The following is a 14978-nucleotide window of genomic DNA, read 5'->3' on the forward strand; positions in this document are numbered from 1 at the left end:
TTACACTAAGAAATTACTAACTGTCGGTATTTATATTAACGGCAAGTAAAGTTAATTTGTAAAGATAAATAATTACGCATGATAAATATGTAGTTCATTATCGATAAATCGATAAAAGGATTTGATTCATTTAAATCAAAGTTTGCATGTAAGTATTATAAAATAATGATTTTAGCTAAATATTAAAATTATTGGTTAATTTCTTAAACCGAATTAAGAAAATGAATTTATTTTTTATTCTATAAAAAACTGCACTAATTTTTATCACTATTTATTTATTAGATTGTTTATTGATATATATATATATATAAATTTTAAGGGCTAAAAATTTATTTATATTATATTTATTGAAATAAATTAAATTTTTCACATAAGCTCAAAAAATTCGCAATCATTATTTTACATCATGACTGATTTCATATACGATTATTGAAGTCTTTGATAAACTTCGTAGCAACAAGTTAATAAATGATGCAGTTGCAATTCTAACCTACCCTCATGGATTCGAAAAACTGAATATTTTATATTTACTTAGTGTTATTATAGTATAATTTATTTACAAAATCCATATACAATGATAATATATACTATGCATTATCGTTGAAATAACGTAAACAATTGAATAATTCGCTATAAAATTAAAATTTGAGATGATTTCTCTGTCTCCTTTATTGAAACATCAGTATGTATGCGACTGGTATAGAGGGAAGATTGATTATTGCAAATCTTAAAGAATACTCACGAAAGAATGTAAAATTTTGTTGATTTTTGAATTTATATTCTTTCGTCAGATAAATATATTCTCTGATCTCATTTTTAATGTCAGATGGCAGTCATAGAATGGCATCAGTTTTTAAATAATTTTTTCAAGATTTACCTCCGAAGCCACCCATTAAATTACCCATACCGCCAGCAGCTCCTTGTTGAAGTTGTTTCATCATGTTTTGAAGACCCATCACTCCGCCTGATATAACAAGGATTTTTCATTTGAGGTTCACTTATCTTCCATTAAAAAAATGTAAAATACTCACCCATTTGATGCAGTACTCGAGGATCCATCATTTTAGCCATCTGTTGATTCAACTTAGCCATTTGGGTTTGATTGACATTTTTCGTCATGTCACCACCCTTAAATAATCCTTTAATACCACCCATTTTTTTAACTACTGCTGCAAATTTCGTATACTGAGCAATAAGATCCTTCACTTCTTTTTCAGTTACTCCAGAACCATGTGCTAGCCTTGTTATTCGACCAGGTTGTTTACTAAATAATTTAGCTCCATCTCTACTATCCAATTCAGCATCATTCATACTATCCATAATTGTCATTAATCTTTTTAACCTTGCCATTGAATCTTGTTCTGATCCTTTTGACATAAAATCTTGACTGAAGCCAGGAATCATTCCCTGAAAATTTTTATTCAATTAATGATCAATCCAATAATAGAATAAATAAAATTAAGATATAAAGAAACTCACTAATATTTGAGAAAATGGACCCATCTTCATAATATTTTGGAATTGTTCGTACATATCTCGTAATGTAAATTGACCATGTTTTATTTTCTCTAAAAGCTCTTCATTTTCGTCAAGGTTCAGCTCATTAACTTTATCGATCAATCCTTCAATATCTCCCATGCCCAATAATTTGCTAATAAAAGGCTTTGTTTTAAATGGCTCCAGATCATCAATATGTTCTCCAGTACCAATAAAGATTACTGGACTTTGGGTTGCTGCTACTCTATAAATTGAATACTCATTTTATCAAACTTTGGTCCAATAAATTTTTCTACAAGAAAATAAGATCCAATACATACGCAGATAAAGCTCCACCACCTTTAGCGTGGCCATCTAATTTTGTGATAATAATTGAACCAACATTCACTCGATCTTTAAAAGCTTTTGCTTGTGATTCACAAGCTTGACCTATAGTTGCATCCATGACGAAAATTATATTATCCGGTTGCTGTAAAAAGAAATCAACGATAAAGTAATGTTTATAGGATTGAGTAAAAATAATTTTAACATTTTTTCCAGTACTTACAACTGCATTTGAAACTTGTAACATTTCTTCAAATAAAGATTCTTCCTGTTTATGTCTACCACTAGTATCAACAATAATGATTTCATAGCCTTCTTTTTTAAACATGTCTACACCATCTTGAGCTATTACAACAGGATCTACTTCTGTATAACTAAAACAATATGAAGATTATTGTATTACTTTTATTGTGAATGATAAAAAACACCATTAGCATATTGTTCAGCTTAAAATGATGAGTTACCTTCCATAGAATGGTATCCGAGCTTTTGTGGCATTTTGTTTAATTTGATCGTATGCACCAGCTCGGAATGTGTCAGCACAAACCAAACAGGCTTTCCAATTTTTTTTTAAATAATAGTAAGCCAATTTAGTACATGTAGTAGTTTTACCCGCACCTTGTAAACCAACAAACATGATAACGTTTGGACGACCTTTCACTGGTTGATATGCTTTTACACCAGGATCAATTAACTATTAGAACATATAAACATTCCATTAGAATATTTAATATTTATTATATTTTAAATAAACAATAATTACCTTAACAAGTTCTTTGAATACGGCACTTTGGATCATCCTCCGTTTATTAAGTCCACCTGCCATATCTTCGAAATCAATGACTGCTCGTACATTTTCTCGTAATTTTTTAACCAAATGAATATTGACATCAGCTTCTAATAATGCTGCACATATTTCTTTCAGCATAGAATTTAAAACCTTTGAAAATTATAAAACAAATTTGGTATATTGACATTTTCAGTTAAAAATAAATAATATTCAATATCGCAGTATTCTTAATATTTAGAATAATATTAGAATTTGCATATTAGTTATTTATTTATTAGTTAATACATTTTATTATGAAGAAAAATAATTAATTATTCCATCTGTTTACAGTATCATTGTCAAAACGTATTTACCTCCTCATTGATGACAGTTGCATTACTGAGTGACCGTAATGCGGACGTAATTTTACGCCCTAGGTCTGCTAAAACCATTTTTGTACTTTAAATCAATTACTAGTTTTTATAAAAATGTATTTTATTCACAGAATTTAGCATACAGTAGAACTCAAACGATTTTAGGCTAGAATATAACAAGTGAAATTACTCTATTCTGTTAGGGCCAACTCGACATGACGATACTTCCGGTACGCCATTACCACTGAAATTTAAAGGACGCTTTTTTATCAACTAACCATATTATTACCTACAAACAAACATGACATATGTATACTCAACAAGTGTACATTTTATTTTATCTGCGTATGTCGTCTTATTGCAATTGTGAAGCGTAGAAGATTTATTTTTTCTTCTGTTGTTTGAGATTTTATCAATAAAATTAAAATGTCTCTGTGGCGTATATTGCCACCGAAATTGTGCGTTAAACCAGCACAGAGTTTGTCGCAGAGTGTTCCTTGCTTATTCTATCATCCAAATGTAAATACATTTATTACATAGATTATTTACTTTTGACGTTAACTAAAATTAACCTATATTTTTGACATTTTTCATAATATGTTGAAACATGCAAGTGCAAATGAATTGCATATAATATTAATTGATTAAAAAAAGTATTGATTTTATTTCAGGTACTAGATCATTACGAAAATCCAAGAAATGTTGGATCATTGGATAAAAATGATAAACAAGTGGGTACCGGTCTCGTTGGAGCTCCTGCATGTGGAGATGTTATGAAATTACAGATTAAAGTTGATGAAAATGGAAAAATTATTGATGCAAAATTTAAAACATTTGGATGTGGATCAGCTATTGCTTCAAGCTCTATTGCTACCGAATGGGTCAAGGGAAAGACGGTAATTATTTCCTCTAGAATATTTTTAATGAACTTTACGATATTTTTACTGATAGATTTTTTTTGTAATTAGGTTGATGAAGCTTTAAAATTGAAAAATACTGACATTGCAAAAGAACTTTGTCTTCCGCCTGTCAAGCTGCATTGTTCGAGTAAGTTTATTATGTGTCATTATTGCCAAATGAAATAACTTGATGTACTATATAGTTATCAATTTTTATTATTAGTGCTTGCGGAAGATGCAATTAAAGCTGCATTGTCAGACTACAGAATTAAACAACAGAGTAAAAAAACCGATGACTAGTAACAGAAGAAAGTTCAACTAAGGACGATATTGAATCATTCGTTTTAGATATATAATAGCAGAGATTGGTAACAATAAAATTTAATTATATAAAGAGGTAATCATAAAAATAAATTAGATGTAATTGCTTATTTTAAAATAAATAGCATATACATATTTATAATTTTATTACGAAATGAAATTTTTTTATTTATATAATAAATAATTTTCTTTTGTTTTTGTAGAATTTAAAATATCAACCATTGTAATTGGAGTAATTCAAATATTTTCATTTGTAATATAAACATTAAGTTTGTTTGCATATTTCTTTATTATTCATGATCAAAATTACAAATATTACTTAAAGAGATAGTTTTTCAAATGATTGATAATCATAAACATGTATATATCTGTTTAATTATATCACAATCAATTTGATTACAAAATAAATAAATTATTCATTGCAACTTTTTTTTTAAAGTTGTATTTAAATCACAAATTTCAATATATAAATCTTCACATTATAATTACACAGTAATAAGAAAAAAAAATTGGATCGCTTAAAAAGGAAAGAAGAAAAATATGAATGGAATGCAGTAAAAAAGGAAAAGCATTAGAATCCAATCTGAAAACTATTATTAGTCATGGCATGCTGTGATCACTTTTAGATGTTATATTATTCATGGTATTCCTCAAAGAAAATTCTGGTACACAAAAAATTTTTATAACGTTTTCGGTTTGAAAAAAAATAATATAACATTGAGACGTTTGTTTATGTTACTTTTTTCTCAATATTTAAACTGATATGAGAAAAAATATTTTCATGAATCTTTCAAAGATTCCGCCTACAACATTGATGACGTGCTAGTTATATTTAATTGTATCTACTCGATTGCTATACAGAGTCACGGTGCAAAATGACCATGGAAATATCAAGGACATGACGAGATACATTCATGACATGGAGTGAAGCAAATGCGTCTCCATGTCTTGTTCAACGAAGAATGACGTCATTTATACCTCAAAACTTATCGCCCTTTATCGCTTTTCACTTTAATGTTCGTGAGAATACCATAAATATACTTAAATAAATTATTTATAAGTTTATAATAATATAGTCAATATGTATTCATATTTACAACAAATACTTTGTCTATATATGGAAAGATTTATGCATCAATTAACTAATTTGAATCATTGTCGATGTGCTTTTAAATTACGTTGGCAAACGGGTTACATTCATTTATTTCATAAGTGCAATACATAGTCCAAATGATGATATCATTTGTATCAACATGCAACTGGAGAAAATTTGATCATTCACATTTAGTCTGGATAGCATGACATTGACATACTTATACATAAATGTTGATACATATTTTTTACTTATAAAGTCAAAAGATCCTTAGGTAGGGTAGTTCTATATTGTATAAAAAGTTATCAAGTATTGATCGAATATACATTAGATAGAACGGATACGCTAGTTGAAAGTATGTAAATTGATTTAATCGATTCTATGGAATAATTAGACATAATTAATGCTTGAGATAAATACTTTTCCACGTTAAAAAGCCGCTATAATATCATTATTTTTCAATATTTAATTAAACATAAATTATATTTCATTTTTCACATTCTTCGACATGGAGTTATCTGAACAGATAATTTAATTAGCTCATGGAATTAAGTATAGTAACATCATCTATTAAGTTTCCTTTTTAACTCAAGACAAAATCAAATAATCTAAAATAGAAAGACACCTCATACTCTTCGTACCACGTCGAAGCTGGTGATGCAAACAGCTCTGCTATGCCGTTAATATGCTCGTATCGTCACGTGTTTATTCCGAGACACGCTAAGAATCAACATACATACTACATCCCCCCACTTGATTGCTTGTGCCTCCGCATTTTTTTCTTATGCATAGCTGAGTACAAATAATTCTTCTTGATATTTCTAGAAAAGCTGTTAACAAATTATTCATTTTTTAGAAATTGATTTAATAAATTAAATAAATTATTGAAATCTTCATATATTTTATCAACATTGTTTTTAAATATTCATTTAAAGTTAATACTTACATTATTTTATGTCTGTAGTATAACACCAGATGATGTTTTGGAGATATGATAATGGAGTTTATTCAGTTGTACATATTATGAAGTAGACGATTGCTTGGTAATATTGTTGGAACAAAAGTCCTTGTAATTATTTAGTAACTAAGTGTTAATAATATAGAAAATAAGGAATATTATATTTGAAAGTCTTTTTTACTTTCATATATTTTAAATGAGTTGGTTAAAAAAAAAAAAAATTTACATGCAAATCATTACTTACTTGGTAAAAAAAAATTTTAATTCATCCTAGTTTATGTTGATAATTACTGTCCATTTTTACATTTGTCTTCATTGACATAAATAATTTTATTAGTAATTGACTAAAAGAAAACTGAGACATTTCAAAAAAGTATTCCAACTCCAAACTAACTTTGAATTAATATGATTAGTCATCTCGATTAAATTGTAACTAGAACATAACATTGATTCATTGATCTAAATTAACTCTTGTCATAAATTTTCAAAAAGCTTCTATATTCGATAGTTTGAAAAGAAGAAATATTTATAATAAATTGAAGAAGGATAAAAGTCCCAAATTTATATCAGGTATCTTGAACATTCCAATTGTTCGTTCTATTACGGAATCCAGCGTCGAATTCGGCCGGTATGATCCGAAGTAATCCGAACACCCACGAACTATCTCACGAACGAGCTGTCGCTATTTAAGGAGTAATAAGCGACTTACGCCGCTCATTCCCAAACCTTAAACTCGAAAGTGATTTTGTTGTCAAGTCAAGAATTAAAATTAACTTTAATCTGGTGTCTATCAATTAAAGTGTGTGATATATATATAAAAGTGTCATTTATTGAAGATTTAATTGAATAAATTCACAAAAATGGCCGACAGTGGTATTAAACGTAATATTCCTATTAAACTTGGTGACTTCAGCGTCATTGACAGCGAGTTCTCCAACATTCGTGAACGTTTTGATGCTGAAATGAGAAAAATGGAGGACGAAATGGCCCGCTTTAGAAGTGAACTCATGAACCGAGAAAGCAACAATTTTTTCAAGAGTACTACTAGGTAAAGTTGGTTCATTTTCAAGAAATTAATAAAAAATTAGCTACTTGAAACTTGCATCAATAAATTTGTATTAAGAGAAAACTATTTGAATGTTTACGCGGGTTTATTGTTAGTAAATGAACATGAGGTTGATTAATTAATAATTTATCCGGATGACAAAATGTAAAATATTATAGAATAAATTAAATTATATGAAATAAAACTGACATTTTTGCTATATCATCAATTAAAAAACGTCATCAAATAATTGAAGGGAAAAAAATCATTAGTTATAAGACAAATGGTCAAAGTTCTTGATAAAAAAGATTTAATTTCTAAAAAAAGATAAAAAAAAATAGTATTTTATTTATGATGATGACAATAAATAATTGTTAAGAGCAGCAGAGATCATTTGATATGCATCAAAAAATCGATATCTGTTTTACTTCTACGTAGAATTTAGGTACCCAATTCTCAAGATTACATTTGAAGTTGTTGAATATTTTATATACTTTATTATGACTTAAATTACATCCTTATTAATTAAAAACATTAATTTATAGTGTTTAGCTCATTGAAGTAATTTAAGTGATTATTAGATTTCTCTTTCACCATTGATATCTTTACCTTTCACATTTCAGAGCGAATGAAAATAGCTCCATAAACAAATTGATGGGAAGCTAAACAATTAAACACTGATTATGTTGAATATTCTAGACATTGTATTACAATATTTACATGCTGTTATTTTTAGAAATTAAGTCATATCGGTCAAAAAGCCGACATTTAAATAGAAGGATTCTATACACAAAGCTTTTAGAGATACATACTATGAACGAGAGATGTACGTACAAACGTGAACCATTATGTGCTCCATTCATCAACGAAGCATTGAATTTTATAATTTCTAGTATTTAACTGAAATTAAAAAGTAACTTTTATAAGTATTTATTTAACAAACATATTAAATAAAATATTTAAAATTTAAATAATTAGGTGAAGGAAAAAACATTCGAAAAAACTTGATAATTTTTTTGAAACACAAATTATGAAATGTTTATATTTAGCAGACCTACACAGACTCATGTCACTCGGATTATTCAATGCGTTTTATGTTTAATGATATAATAAACGTAATCGAATTTTTAGGTAACTGAAAACTAATTTCATCTATGACATCATCAAAAATTTTAATGATTCATATCACTTTGAATATTTAATTATTCAATTCCTATTTTGTTTAAACTAGACTTCAAATTATTCTTATTCATAAAATATTTTTAAATAATACCAACACAAGTTTGTTTTTTTTTTCTTACGTTTAATCACACCTTTTGCGCAGTTAATTTTCAAACGTTGTCGCGGTTGGTTTAATTACATGTGATGCCAAAATATTATTTTTTACATATTTATTTTTAAATAATTTAAAAAAATTAGTTGGAATTTAAAATAAACTTTGTACATATAAATATTTTAACTAACAATAATGATGTTTAATCGAGATTTATATCCACATGATCACAAAACTTTTATTCAATGTTGGTATGTGATTGAAATTAACTATTTATTATGTAATTAATGACTTTTTTTATATAACTGCAAATATATTTTGTTCATATCAGAAAAATTTTATCGAATTCACTAGGTATATACCATAAATCTCTCTTAATTAACATCTAAAATTAGTCTATGCAATTTGAATTTATTAGAGAAAATAATTTGGCAGGAGTTGAACAGTTAATCCATCAAATTTGATAGATATTTTGCAATAAGGGTTCGTGACTTGTCAGTGCTTCAGTCTAAAAATATAAAACGAGGTTTTCATAAAATAAAGTCATGGTTAAACCATTGGATCAAATTTACAGCAGACCCTAGAGTATAAAATTTCAAAGTTTCCTTCCTTTGATTAATACCTAGCATGTGCGATCCTCCATGTACTTTAATAAAAAAAAATGAATTCGTCAGAAAACTTGAGAGACTAGAGTTTCATTTTATTTTTAATATTCAAATAGTTTTTTTTTAACTATTTACAGAGGCTGATATTAATTAATAATATTAAGAATAATTTAAACTAAATTAAATAATTGAAACTTGTAAAAATGTACTTTTAGTCAAGTATATATAAATGATTGAAAATAAATAATAATTTATTTATTAATTATAAATAAAATCCTTTTGGCCTGATGCGACAATAATAATATCAATAATAATAATAATTATGTATGCTCTTGGCTTTTGGCACTTTTGGTTGGTGACTAACTACTTTATATACTATACTATGCCATATCAGCCGACATCACACAAGCACCAGTGAATACCGTTCTTCAACGACCTCAAAGACGGAAGGTTGGGAAAAGGTTGATCCTGCCGCGCTGCCAAAGCGTTCCGCGTTCGACAAGGCTTTCACCAGGTGACACTCTAATGCCACGATACCACAAGAAACATCCAATGATCAAATATTTTATTCGCAAAGTTTATTCGCAACTTCATTTTTATTATACTAAGTTCCTTTCGATTCTATTTATGCACTTATTGTTTAATTTTAATTGTTCAACTTGAAAATGCGTTGGCATTATTTTTTTTTATCACTATTGTTAGTATTATTATTAGTTCTAGTTATTGTGATTATAATTATTGTCATTAAAAAATTTTTTATTTGTTGCTAACCATATAATTTATATTAAGAGTATAAGTTATCAATTAGTTCAATGTAATTCAGAATTAATCACACTCATGGAAAAATGTCAGTAAACATTTCATGCTTCATTTTATATTTTTCATTGATGTATGTCATCCAATTATTAAAATTAAGTTCTTTTCTTATTTCTACATCATCACACATGTATATAATTAAATAACTATAATTTACTAATAGATATAATAGATATAATTGTACATAAATTAACTTAAAAGCACACAAATCATTCTTTGGACTCTATTTAGATTAATTAATAGTTTAATTTTTAGTTCATGTTCCAACAATACAAGTTATTTATTTTTAAATTATCATATACAATATATGTTTTAGATCATCACTGTGCCATCATGATCATCATTACAGAATCATCGCATAATATGTCAGAATTTTTTTAGCTGAATTTATTGATTATACATTTGTTCTAACTTTTTTTTTCTTTTCAGTACAACCACCCAACAGAGCACCACGCAAAACAGTTCTCTAAGCCCACAACATGATTCTCGTACTTGGTTGGATGGACTCAACAGTCCACTTATTCAAGATGAAGGGGATAATAAAATGTTAAAGCTGAGATTTGATGTTTCTCAATATACACCAGAGGAAATTGTTGTTAAGACAGTGGACAACAAACTTTTGGTAAGCTTAGACAGCAATTAGTGTTAGATGCCAATTCACTAGCTAAATCTAGATATTTATATCTAGATTCTTGATATAATAATAGATATTTATGAAAAATAATATTTAACTTTAGAACAATTTCAAAATTGTAGATATTTAAAAAAATTTTTTTTATTATTATATTTTTAAATTTTAAATTAAAGTAGTATTTTTATTTTTTTATATTTTGCGCATAAATATGTAGCTCAAAGCACTAGAACATATTCTTATAGTTTAAGTATTCTGGTAAACGAAAATAGTTACCTCTAAAAATACTTTAACGCACTTTGCCAGTACCAACATGCGAATTGCGGTCATTGATTTTAATTCAAATATAAATAAAAATAAATTTCTCATGAATCAATCATTTTGGTCCTATTAATAATTTAGACTTAATTTGTTACAATTAAGATTTATTTATTTTATCTTTTACTTTACTTGGAGAATTATACTTACTCCAAAATTTGTATGTTCACCATATAAGTCTCTAGGGCCACTACATTTCAGATGCTGGAATTGTGGTCAAGGTTTCTTGATTGGATCTAGGTCATAGCAGTATACCAAACCTTAAGAGACTCAATTTAAGGTCGTCTATTGAATTGTCGTCAAGGTTAATAAGATCCTTGCTGATTTGGTTTATTAAAAAAAATTTAGTTGTAAAAAAAAATGGTCAGTTTTTCTTATGAAATATATAATATTCTTGTAAAAGTGACGAGATGAAATTTACGTAATCAGTAAAACAATCTTTGTATAGTGTAAATATTGCACCAGTCGCTTTAAATTACTCATTACGTAGGGTCTTTTATATATTTATTTTTTTTTATATTGTCATAAAAATTTTATAATTTAAACTATATTAGCTCATGATCAACTAGTTGATTAAACACCATCGTATACATAATTGTTTACTCATTTCCTTTTACGGCTCTTTATTCAGGATAATCGATAAGCCTTCACATTTATCCATGACATGCGACTTAAACTAGAAAGTTTTTTCTAAGAAAAATGTCATCATATTAGTGTTTACAGTTATTTATATCAAGACTAATGAACTGCAGGGAAATTTTCTTAAGGAAATGAAATTGAACTTGTAGATAGTAATCAATCATTAATCAGTGTTTCTTAAGAAACAAGTAATTCTATGAATCATCGGAGTTCTAGTACGCAAGACTAACACCAAATCAATAATTGTCTTACATTTTTGTAATAATATTTTTTTTGTTTAGGTTCACGCTAAACACGAGGAGAAAACAGAAAGCAAAACCGTTTACCGAGAGTACAATCGAGAATTTTTACTGCCTAAAGGAACCAATCCTGAGACCATCAAATCTTCACTTAGTAAAGATGGTGTTTTGACAGTTGAAGCTCCTCTTCCAGCAATTGGTGCCGGCGAAAAACTTATTCCTATTGCACACAGTTAAATACTCAAATGAACATTTGAATGAAACGCATAATTATCCATTCTAATTTGATATTTTTTCCATACATTATTTACTTATTTCAATATTTTTTGAAAATTTATATTTCGTCCTTATTCCACAAAATACTTCATACATAGGCCTCATTATAAGTATTGAAACAAATAGTAACTAAAATTTTAATACACAAATGAAATAATCAATTTCTAAAGAAATCAATAATGCAAAATTTACAAATAATAACACCAACTATTTTATTAAAGGCTTTTTTAAATTACTCAAGATATTTTTGAATGAAATTATTTGGTATTTAAATTTAACTTTGATAAAAAAAATAACTGTCAATATTTTCTATAAATTTGCATCAATTTATACTTTATTAGCAGTTTGTTATAAAATATAAATATATTCAAATTTTAAGAGGCACGAAAATAAAAAAGAAAAATAATTATCAATTGTCACTTGTAACAATGAATATGTACGTGGTAGAATAGAATATACTTTAAAAGACTAAAAAAAAACAATGCTTAGTATAAACATACATTAAATATGTAATTAATGTTATTTATGGATTATTAAAGATTTTCAAGAATACAAGCTGAAAAATTTACGTGTATAATGAAATAATTATAAATTAACAATAACTCATTTATTAGGTATGTAATTCAAAATTTATTTCACGACACTTATTATCACAGTGTTATTTTTTATTAACAAAATAATTTATATTTTTATTTACAAGGATGTCATTTCCATTAGTCATATTACAAATTTTCGATCATTATTCATGATACAATTTAATATCATCATTCTTATCTTATTATAAACATATTCGAGTTTAAACAAATATACATTTTACGCATTTGTTAAATTCAATTATATTTTTCAATTCACTTATTAACTCATTTCCTCCTATGAAAAAGTTTAATTCATATATACAATGTTAATATTTTTTAGCTATGATATTGTAAAACAAATTATAAAAAACGAAAAAACCTATTTATCGTTAAATAAAGCATTGATGAAGAAATATTTAAACAGTCGGTATTTCTGCTGAAAAGAGTGATGAATCGGCAGTATTAAATGTTGATGATTTACCTTCTCGTGCAATTCTCAAGGCTTGTAAAATTGCCACGGTATCAAGTTCCTTTTGATTTGGCTTCTCATTATCGAGATAAATATCTGCTGCTCGTTTACCGAAAGGCTCCAAAACTTTTACTCTATAATCAATTATTGTCGATACTGGATTGCCAGTAAGTCTTAAATTTTCCAAGCATGGTAGAAATCCTACATATTTGACTTCCTCGATATTTTCAATTCGATTACAGCTAACATCTAACCACTCTAAAGAATAGAGCTTTGAAAAACTTGAAAGTGACGTTAGGTTATTTTGTGACATGTCTATATATACAATATTACCGAGTTTTGTATGTAAATTGTCTGGTAAACTATTAAAAAGGTTTGAAGCTAAATGTAATTGTGATAAACGAGGTAGAAGAGTAACATTAGAAATCTCAGATAATAGATTATTATTTAATATAAGAGATTCTACATGAGGAATCAGTTTTATTGCTTCGTCAATAACTTGAATACGATTATCACTCAGATCCAAATGTTTTACTTTCAACCAGACGTGAGAGTCATTAGCATTATCAATACACTTATGAACTTCTTCACACATTGCCAGCTCTACAATATTTTTTAGCTGAGTGTGATGGACTTCAAGGACTTTTATTGTGTCTCGAAGATTACCCATTCCGTAAATTTTGTCAAGAGGATAATGATTTACTGTTAAATGTTCTACATTTTTAAACGTTGACAGTTCAATTGGCAAACTTGAAGGATTAATATTACTTGTTCCATATGAGTCTGTTGTACTTTCAATTATTAAACTTTTCAATTGAGAATTTACATCAAGAACGTGACTAAAATCAAACTTTTTATCTATAACTTCTAATGTTGGACACGGTTGTTTTAACCTTTCACTGATAGCGTATAGCTGAAAAAGAGAAAGTTATATTGTTTAAGAGAAACAATGACACTATTAAAAATATTTACCTGGACAGGTGAAAATTTATATTCATTTGATTCCAATATTAAACATCCTTTGGTAAAAAATTCTAATGCCATATTTTGAAGAAGGAAAAAAATGTCATAGATATGTAAATCCAAAAAGAGCACTAACTCTCTTGGCATTGTTTTTTTAAGGTAATTATACACAGAATTCAAATAAGCTTCCAATGCACTTCGACGTTTTTCAATGAAAGCTTCACTTTTGTTGCCAATAAGTTTTTTTGGAGGAAGAATGTCTTTCTCTACACAATGTTCAGACATTAAAGTTTCATGGAGCTCTGCAAATTCATTGTATCGGTGTTTTAAAGTCCAAGTGACATCTCCAATGCTAACCTGAATAAGATAATACGTTACACCATCTATTGTTTCAAATGAAGGTATTTTAATCTGAATATTTTCTTGATTCTGAAGTAAACAAGCCATTGTTTTTAAATCTTCTAGGTCCCACTGATAATAAGTTCGTCGCTTTTGATGCGTAATTATAATAACTGTATACAATTTTAATATAACTGTGATGACTGTGGGTGATTATACACTCAATTATTTATGATAAATGTCTAATTTTTATTATATGCACATAAACTTTATTTATCCTTATATCAATGGATTTTTCACCAAATATTATATAATGATATATAATTTAAATGCTAGGATATCATTTTGTTTGGATATTTAACTGGGTAAATATATAAATAAAAAATATAAAAATTAATTTAACAAACGTCACCAAACACTGAGAATGCTTGTTATGAAGTTTCTGAAGTAGTTAATATTCATATCAATTGATGGCGTTAATGACTAAATACTGGGCTTTCAAAACAGTGCACTTCTATACCGATCGTGCAACAAACGCGCGATTTTTTTTAGATA

The 14978-nt window shown here is 27.3% G+C and overlaps 4 protein-coding genes and 1 long non-coding RNA gene across 6 annotated transcripts; 2 read left to right on the plus strand and 3 right to left on the minus strand.

The window, feature by feature from the left end:
* Positions 1-375: 375 nt before the first annotated feature.
* Srp54k (signal recognition particle 54k) lies at positions 376-3195 on the minus strand. Its single transcript, XM_035096517.1, has 8 exons — positions 2965-3195; positions 2585-2761; positions 2286-2515; positions 2045-2195; positions 1818-1966; positions 1480-1741; positions 1032-1407; positions 376-964 (listed from the first exon to the last, which is right to left on the minus strand). The coding sequence occupies exons 1-8, from the start codon at positions 3040-3042 to the stop codon at positions 867-869; spliced, it is 1521 nt and encodes a 506-aa protein (XP_034952408.1). The 5' UTR covers positions 3043-3195; the 3' UTR covers positions 376-866.
* Positions 3196-3285: 90 nt separating this feature from the next.
* IscU (Iron-sulfur cluster assembly enzyme) lies at positions 3286-4529 on the plus strand. Its single transcript, XM_035096520.1, has 5 exons — positions 3286-3483; positions 3636-3860; positions 3933-4011; positions 4087-4260; positions 4388-4529. The coding sequence occupies exons 1-4, from the start codon at positions 3391-3393 to the stop codon at positions 4161-4163; spliced, it is 474 nt and encodes a 157-aa protein (XP_034952411.1). The 5' UTR covers positions 3286-3390; the 3' UTR covers positions 4164-4260; positions 4388-4529.
* A 135-nt stretch (positions 4530-4664) lies between these two features.
* LOC118074944 (uncharacterized) lies at positions 4665-6649 on the minus strand. Its single transcript, XR_004691246.1, has 3 exons — positions 6480-6649; positions 6224-6361; positions 4665-6107 (listed from the first exon to the last, which is right to left on the minus strand). It is a non-coding gene; the product is annotated as an uncharacterized lncRNA (long non-coding RNA).
* A 294-nt stretch (positions 6650-6943) lies between these two features.
* On the plus strand, positions 6944-12068 carry LOC118074942 (alpha-crystallin B chain). 2 transcript variants are annotated; one of them, XM_035096518.1, is made up of 4 exons: positions 6944-7283; positions 9553-9672; positions 10404-10596; positions 11844-12068. In XM_035096518.1, the coding sequence occupies exons 1-4, from the start codon at positions 7096-7098 to the stop codon at positions 12036-12038; spliced, it is 696 nt and encodes a 231-aa protein (XP_034952409.1). In that variant the 5' UTR covers positions 6944-7095; the 3' UTR covers positions 12039-12068. The 2 variants fall into 2 exon arrangements, with proteins under 2 accessions (XP_034952409.1, XP_034952410.1); XM_035096519.1 differs by lacking the exon at positions 9553-9672 and having other exon boundaries at positions 6949-7283.
* Positions 12069-12372: 304 nt separating this feature from the next.
* On the minus strand, positions 12373-14903 carry LOC118074700 (nischarin). The gene is made up of 2 exons (XM_035096129.1): positions 14094-14903; positions 12373-14034 (listed from the first exon to the last, which is right to left on the minus strand). The coding sequence occupies exons 1-2, from the start codon at positions 14529-14531 to the stop codon at positions 13069-13071; spliced, it is 1404 nt and encodes a 467-aa protein (XP_034952020.1). The 5' UTR covers positions 14532-14903; the 3' UTR covers positions 12373-13068.
* Positions 14904-14978: the final 75 nt, after the last annotated feature.

The sequence above is a fragment of the Chelonus insularis genome, unplaced genomic scaffold, assembly GCF_013357705.1.
Source record: "Chelonus insularis isolate UGA/USDA-ARS -01 unplaced genomic scaffold, ASM1335770v1 contig_139_pilon, whole genome shotgun sequence".
Classification (NCBI taxonomy): domain Eukaryota; kingdom Metazoa; phylum Arthropoda; class Insecta; order Hymenoptera; family Braconidae; genus Chelonus; species Chelonus insularis.